The following is an 8,719-nucleotide window of genomic DNA, read 5'->3' as shown; positions in this document are numbered from 1 at the left end:
TATTATTTCCAGTAGCAGCACACCTCCTGCCCGTAGAGCAATGAGAGTAGTTGTCCTGCCACAATTCTAAATGGAATCATAAAATACTTTACCACCTGTGAAGACCCTCACATCATCCAGTGCCGGACAAAACAAGTTTCCAAAGTTCTTTCTAACTGCCTGAGAGGTTAACAATTCAAATGGGACTTGTGATCTAGAGTCGTGTTAAACATTTCAAAAGAAGCTTTTCCTGCTAATTCAACGTGTTTCTTTTAAATAAATAATATCTTTCCTCATATATTGTAATCAAACCTGCATTAGATTTGCAGAATTAATGGAGAATTGAAGGGGATTTTATCAATCATTTAGTTCAGTGGTTCTCAACCTGTGGGTCGTGACCCCTTTGGTGGTTGAACAACCCTTTCACAGTGGTATACCTAAGACCATCCTGCATATCAGATAATTACATTATGATTCATAACAGTAGCAACATTACAGTTATGAAGTAGCAATGAAAATAATTTTATGGTTGGGTCACAACATGAGGAACTGTATTTAAAGGGCCAGAAGGTTGAGAATCACTGATTTAGTTGGATCCTTTCATTTACTCCTTCAGAAGCTGAGTTCTCAACAAGTTATATACTTGTTTGAGGTCACAAGCTATTAAAGGCAGCATTTGACCTAGAATCTAGATACTCAGTCTTATATTATGTTCCAACACAGTTCTTGCCTCACTGAAAGAAAGTTCACAACTTACCTTAGATTTTCTGCTAATAATGTGTATAAACTCACAGCTCTGTACAAAGCACAATAGTTTTGCTGATCAGTATAGCCTAATTTCATAGAATTAAAACAACAACAACAAAACACAACAATCACTGGAGAGCAGTTTTCTTTTGTTTGTTTGTTTGTTTTGGCAAATCCCTTGGCAAGTTTATGCTCATGCGAAAGGCCAAAATTGAAACCATCTCAAGCCTGGTAGGGCTTAAGGTCAGGGTACCAGTCTTTGAAACAAACAGGATTTTTTTTACTTTGGTTTTCAAAGGCAATATACCAAGCAAGGTAGGTGTCACCAAGTTTGCTGAGGTCCAGACATTATATACCGCAGGGGGAAGAGGAGATTAAGGATCAGTGTGGTATTGTGCTGATCGAAGACCCTAAGTCCCTGGCCTGCCTTGCTCTCTGGGCATATTCATGCTGTTTGAAGCTCACTTTCCAGACTTGTATGTTTTAACTACTCAGGCCCCACAGTTGGCATGCATTTATGACTCCTGAGCCACCTGGTTCAGAAATGAGCACTGGCCCCTACTCGGCAGTAATGCTCTGTTAACTGCGTGATGTTGGGCAGTTTCCCTGAGCTCCAAGGCTCAGAGTTTCCTCAGCTCTCATATGAAAATGATGGCATTTGCCTCTGCAGGCTTATCGTTCACACTGAGTGAGAGAAGAAATGTGGAATAACCCAGCAGAGTTGTTCACAAATTCTATTAAGACCTCGATTTAAATGATGATTACCTCACATTTCTGTTCTCAAAAAGAAGAATGTCAAGATCCTGATTCGGGGTTTGGATATTTATAATATTTGAACTCTCCAAAAATACGCTTTTGTCCAAACCCTGTTCTTCATGGCTTCATTAATCTTTCATATCCTGATTTAAACCTCAAGCTGGGATACTTTTTATGACAGTTTTCATGAATTAGACATGCCGTCCTGGGAATCACAGCAAGATCTCCAACGCATTTGGTGGTTGAATAAGAGCCACTTGCATTTGTGAGCCTCTTGCTGATTTGCTGTGGTTTTCTAACGTTATTCAGCATCATTGCTGTCAGAGGAATGACTGCCCTCAGACTTCGTGATAGTGGGATCGAGGCTAAAATACGATTTACCCTGTGTGATTCTATCATTGTTTGTTTCATTAGAAAGGCCTTATATAACTTAAGTGATTATCGTTGATTATGATGGATTAATCATCATAATCCAGGCTCAATGATAGTGGGATCGAGGCTAAAATACGATTTACCCGGTGTGATTCTATCAGTTTGTTTCATTAGAAAGGCCTTATATAACTTATGTGATTATAATGATTAAACATCATAATCGTTGATTATGATTGATTAATCATCATAATCCAGGCTCAACGGTAAGGCATCAGATGATTGGCTATTTGACGGCTGTTGGCCTAGGTAGGTTCTAAGTAGAGAACTAATAGGGATTTATTGCACTGAAACTACATGGACAGTTAAGGATCAAGGTAGTGTCTCCTCTGACAGTAATATTCTATATGCTCAGGATTTATCAGCCCAAGTTGTCCTGTTTGACCGCATGCTTAATCATACCCTCTTATACATAATAGGTATAATCTTTCCTCTTACTTTAGGCTATATATTTTTATATTCTGCAACTTCGCTTTGTCAAACTGTATTTCATTTGTTGTAGCCTTTAAGGGGTACAATGCTCATCCAAGCTCCTTAGTTTCATCATATGGAATAATTCATATGGTGTTATCTTCTTCTTATGCTGGAAGAAAAGAAAGAAATGGCTTGTGGAACATAGAATGGTAATGGTACCTAGAGGCAGTTTTTAATTATGCCTTGAAATATTATAAGAACGAAATCTACCCATATCTATTGTGGCAAATAGGGATATATGTCCTTATTTGCATCTTTATTCATTTTCTAATCTATTTTCTTTCTTGTTTTTATTAATACATATATTTATTGTGCACCTACTATTTTCCAGGCAATGTGTTAGGCACTCAGGTTATAAAACTTTGAACAATACTAGAAGCCTTCTCACTCCTTGTAAGAATGAGAATATACATGTATTAGGAAGATTAATCATATTTCTAAATATTACAATAGATTGGAATAAGTTGTGTTTCAATCAGCTGAACAACATAATATTGAGATCTCTTAGTACCAGGAACATTTCATCTAGATTAATGTTATGCTTGCAGTTTAAACATGAATTTATAAGGTCTTAAAATTTGGACTTTCAGACATTATCAAGTTTTACTTATTTCTCATCTCCAGTTTAAAGATGAGTAAATGGAAGCATAGGACAATTAGGAGATTTGCCTAACAACATCACATTAATTGGTGGAAAAATTAAAAGGAAAACCAAGGTATCCTAATTTCAAGTTCATTAATCTACTTTATAGCACAAGCCTATCAACTTTCTGATAATACAAGGAATACCTTCCCTGCTTAGCTTGGGGCACTTTATGTTTATTCTCCTCTTCTGCCTGACATTTCTAAGAAAATGTCTCCATGTCTCACCACTCAAATTCAGTCTCACACCTTCTAACTCTAGGGAACAACTTTTATTTATAGCTTTTATCTCTCTTGAGGGTAAGGATTATGGTTCATTTGTCTAAAGATATCTAGTATCTAGCATAATAGTCTGTTAATATACAGAAAAAAAGAGCACACAAATATATTAGTCGAGATGACTTAACTTGACTTTTCTAACATCCAAGCAACTTTGAACCATCACTGCATATCTCTAGGTAATAATTTCTTTATAACTAAAATTTTTAAAATATAACATATAATAAAACCCACTTATTAAATGGTATTAATACTCCAACCAAGTTTGTAATTTTATTTTCATCAATCTTTTGATATTGTCTGCCAATTGTTTGGTTAAGACTAAAATGATTAAAGGGTGCCCTCTTCTGTTTTGTGACCATAATGGTGTTATACGGGGTATGTATTTCTGTCTACAAATTCAGACGTACAAGAAAAAAATTACTCTTTATTTTCAGGTTTCCTAAGGCAACTAAGTTTTAACTTTGCTTATGGGAAATGTAAACATAGGTATTGGGCTTTCCCCTAACCCTTGCCCCCTGTGTTGCAACATCTTAGCCAGAGTTCTAGAGCAGTGGTTCTCAAAGAAGGTGTTCCTTCTCCCCAGTGGGAGACGTTTGGAAATGTCTAGAGATAGTTTTGTTTGTTACATCTTGGGAATGGTCCTACTTCAGATGGTACCCAGGTCACGATCATGCTAAATATTCCACAGTATTCAAGATAGCCCCTTACAACCAGAACGATTCAGAGCAAGATGTCGATATTGCCGAGGTTGTGAAACTTTTCTAGAGCCTTAGGCCATTTTCAGGCAGCTGAGAGACTACCAATCATTTGTCACTTTCCCACACTGGCTAGCGATGAGATGCCCACTGTGCTAGCCCATGGAGCTCTTCAGGGTTTCCTACTCGCTGTTCCCATGTAAAGTTTGTGGCACAGGATCCGGGTGAGACTTGAAACTGGCTGGATTTGGTAGATGGCATTTTTCTCTGAATTCTGCAATGTTCGTGGAATGCATAGCTGCCTTTCTCATTTTCCAAGTCTATGAATTTGAAGCTTGTGAAAAATCTCTCTGTTCAGAATCTATTGTCTCGAATTTCCATAGACTTAAAAAAAAAAGTCCAGGAACCACCTCAAATTTTCCCTTAGACAAGGGATTATTAAATCAACACACACTAAAGGCAGAAGGCAAAAGATTAAACATTACTTCATAGCTCAAAAATGTTTCCATGACCTTCCTGTGACATTGATACCAAAGCTCATCTTACCTAATAATAGACAAACATGTAAATTGACCGTATCTTCACTATGCTAACCAGCCAATCAGGAGAGTATGCAAATTAACCCAACAAAGACGGCGATTAATTTGCATAAGTAGGCTTCAAGCAGCAGAGTGAAGCCTGAAGGCCCCAGGGCCAGAGCAGCAAAGCCCGACAGCTCCGGGGCTGGCTCTGGGCGGAGCATGGCCAGAGCAAAGGCCTGGGTCCTGGGTGCCAGAGGCAAACTGGTGCCAGCAGCCAAGGGAAGGGAAGGCCTATTGCATGAATCTCTTCATGCAACAGGACTCTAGTTGGTTATAAAACCCTTTATTTCTTCATTCAGTTAGGAAATTTTATTGAGCACATAGTATCGGCTGTCTCAGGTACTCAGAGTGATAAACAGGACAGATAACATCTGCTCTTTCTATTATTATTTGTCTTCAGTCCTGAAGGAGTTAATGTATCGTCCTATAAATGATTAGACTGCTCCTACCTTAGTTTCCACTTAATTTAAACTGTAATATTGTATATTTCACATTTTATTTTTCAATGCCATCCAGCCGCTTGCCGTACAGAAGGCATCGTCCTGCCAGCAAGTATTTTGAACACTCCCCCATTGATTTTGCTCATGAAAAGAAGAGGTCACTTGTGGTAGCTTAGCAGGAAGACTATTAGTGGTTTAAAGACAAAGAAAAGCACAGAAGTATGTGGGCATCAACGGGAGCCTTTTCTCTCTCTGCAGTCTCACTAGCAGAAATGGCACTTGTGACTTCTCGCAGCAGTTTTTCTTAGTTCCTGTTAAGTAACTTTATTTTGGGGTTGAATAAAATATTGGAACCAATGATGAAGTTATAGATCTCTACATTGTAGAGTGTCATCCAAGTAATAAACAAGACATATTTATAAGAAACAGGTCACAGTAGGGGCACCAGACAGCCTTCCGCTGCAAAACACGACCCAAGAAAGGGAATTTGATCAACTGAATGCATTCAGATGTTACAGGGGCTGGTGATGTGTCAAGGAGGGGAATTGCAAAGATCATTTCTCAAGCATATTGTGGGAAGAATACACAGAAATGGCAAATAAGAAATATGTGATGTGTAGGAGTTCCATAGTGGTGAGCTCATGTTCTTAATGCCTAAGAGGAGAGAGTAAATTGCCCTGTGATTTTAGCTGCATTTAGTTGTAGCAAAGAAGGACTACATATAGAGATCAACAAATAGATAACAATTACTTAGCCTATTGGAGGCCTTGGTAAAAGGGGGGTGTTAATAGCCCATCCGAGTAAGTTGAAATAAATGCAGAGAGACCGATGATGCTGACTGCAAATGTTAGAGAACAAAGAACGTGCTAGTTAAAGATCCATGAGATAAGAAAGAATCTCAGGCCCTTAGTGGTTATGAAATTGAGAGTGTTGTGTTCCACTATGTGAACTAATCGCTCTGTTCCCATCTCGGGGGAAGGAAACCGCTCGCAGCTCTGAAAATAAAGAGCCCATGGCCAATGCGAGGTCCGAGGGACACCAGAGCTGGTCTCAGGAGGCAGTTGTGCCTCTTGCCAAGTCTTTAGCAGTCGGGGATATAAAAGGCCTTCCACAATGCTTTTGGTAGTTTTTCATGAAACCTAATTGTTTGTATTCTAGTTTTCCCACCAGGACCTTGTAGCAAGAGTCATAGTTTAATGCTGAGACTGTATAAACTAAGACAAATAGTAAGTTAATTCTTGTTAACTACTTACACTTGTTTTTTGCAATAAGGACTGATTTCTTACATTATTTCCCCTTTGAGACTAAGGCAACGGTCGGCAAACTGCGGCTCGCGAGCCACATGCAGCTCTTTGGCCCCTTGAGTGTGGCTCTTCCACAAAATACCGCCTTCTGCGCATGGGCCACGAAGTTGCAATCGCACTGTACGTGTGCACCCGCACGTGGGATTTTGTGGAAGAGCCGCACTCAGGGGGCTAAAGAGCCACATGTGGCTCGTGAGCTGCAGTTTGCCAACCACTGGACTAAGGGAATAAAAACCTTGAACTAGAAACAAAGAAAAACAGTAGAAAACAAAAAAAATTTTACTTTGGAATACAGAAGGTGGAAGCACAGTGAAGGTACAGTTAGAACAAGTATTTGTTGTTACTGTTGGTGAGTGTTGTTTTGCTTATATCCAACTGTCTTTTTGGCTATCACTGATAATTTTGCTCCATTCATTCAGAAGCATGTATGTGCCAGGTTTTGGTGATATGACGTAATATAAACGGCAATATAATAAAGTATGATTAGCAATATGATAGTGAAAGGAGAGGGAATAAGGGAAGGAATGGCAGAGGAGCCCAGCCCAGCGTAGGAGTTCCTGAGCAAGACACCTCTGAAGAGAGATGCTTAAGCTAAAGTGGAAAAAAAGGAATGGGAGGAGGTTAACTATTTAGAATAAATACTGAAATCCATGTTAAATTATTTATTAAGGTCTTAAAAAATTTAATCTCTCACTACCTTTAGTGGAATGTTGAGGTTGTATGGCTTTCATGATAATGATCCAGTCACCTTTAAACAACTTGATTTGTGATAACCACATACCAGGTTAGCCAAATTGCTACTCACTCAAGGTAAAACTTCCTTCTGATCAGTTTTACATCCTTTTTCTTTCAAAATATATTAGAATATAAAACTGAAAGCCACAAATGAACAAACAGGACAAACAAAAACTCACAGACACAGACAATAGTACGGTGGATTCCAGAGGGAAAAGGAGGTAGGGAGTTTGGGTAGTAAAGGGGGGAAGGGGACCAAAGACATGGTAATAAAAGGAGATTGGACTTTGGGTGGTAAACACACAAGGCGATATACAGATGATGTATTGTAGAATTGTACACTTGAAATCTATATAATTTTATTAACCAATGTCACCCAATAAATTTAACTTAAAAATGTATTAGGATGTAATCATGCACCACTCATTTAAACATTTTAAAGTGTGGAATTCAGTGTTTTTTACTATATTCACAAGATTGTGTAACCGTTACACCATTTAATTCCAGAACATTATTATCATCCCAAGGAGAAACCACATACCCATTAGCAGTCCTACCCACTCCCTCCTCACCCACTCCTTCCTTTAGGAACTATTATCTATAGATTTGCCTATTCTAGACATATCATGTAAGTGAAATCATATAATATGTAGTCTTGGTAATTGACTTCTTTCTCTTACTATAATATTTTCAAGGTTCACCCATGTTCCATGTTATAGCATGTATCAATATTGCATTCCTTTTCATGGCCAAATCATATCCTATTAAATGAATTTACTACATTTTGTTTATCCATTTATCAGTAGATATCTGTTTGACTTGTTTCTACATTTTGGCTATTATGATTGGTGCTGCTGTGAACATTTGTTTACAAGTGTTTGGCGGATATATGTTTTCATTTCTCATGGGCATTTTCCTAGGAGTGGAATTGTTGGGTCATATTGGTCCCCGTGCTTCCTTTCTGAGGTACTGCCAGACTGTTTTCCATTTTGCATTCCCATCAGCGATGTTTTGCTCTCTGTTCACAGACCCCCGAGGAACTAGAGGATGTTTCTGACCTGGAAGAGGATCATGAGGTCCGCAGCCACACCAGCCTTCAGACCGAAGGAAAAACAGACCGGGTATGTCACCTCTTTGGGGGGAGATGTGTATACTGTGCCCTTTCCCGGTCAATCCAGGCGCCTGTCCCAGCTGGGACTCCTGGATCTGGAGATGCTTTTGCAAAGTCCGGGTGAAGAGCCTCCACATGCAGGAGAGGCAGCATGCGGGAATGATTTCCTCCCCGAGAGCACACAGGGAGGCTGTGTCTGGTCAGGTAGTGAATCACCTCATAACACTCTTGATCTTTATAGCAGTCATGGGAGCATAAAAGTGAGATGTGTACACGTTTGTTTGTAGTAGAAAGGAGAAACTAGGAAGTTGTAAATACACTCTGAAATTCTAGGTGGGGGAGGAAACACTTCTGAGGCAATTCTCTACATTTCTTTCTTTCTGCAATGCCCTTTTCTGCTCCTACCCTTAACACACACACACACATCCCCTACCCCTCCAAAGATGTTAATCACTTTCTCAATTGCTCTGAGACGCTGTACTTCACTTTACACCCGCTGCTTGGGAATTGTGAAAGTCTGGTTTCCCAGACACTGACAGCTTAC

General features: G+C 39.2%; 1 protein-coding gene across 1 annotated transcript in view; it reads left to right on the top strand.

Annotated features, from left to right (window-relative positions):
* The window catches only part of CTNNA3 (catenin alpha 3), a gene marked incomplete at its 3' end in the record, with an annotated part of 1,162,049 nt that extends 1,153,864 nt beyond the window's left edge, over positions 1–8,185 (top strand). The window contains 1 exon segment of the mRNA XM_015562095.1: positions 8,093–8,185. Within this exon segment, the coding sequence (XP_015417581.1) occupies positions 8,093–8,185 (93 nt within the window).
* Positions 8,186–8,719: the final 534 nt, after the last annotated feature.

Source organism: Myotis davidii, unplaced genomic scaffold, assembly GCF_000327345.1.
Source record: "Myotis davidii unplaced genomic scaffold, ASM32734v1 scaffold134, whole genome shotgun sequence".
NCBI lineage: Eukaryota > Metazoa > Chordata > Mammalia > Chiroptera > Vespertilionidae > Myotis > Myotis davidii.
Note: the sequence above shows the minus strand (reverse complement) of the source record. Positions and strands in the feature narration are given on the sequence as shown.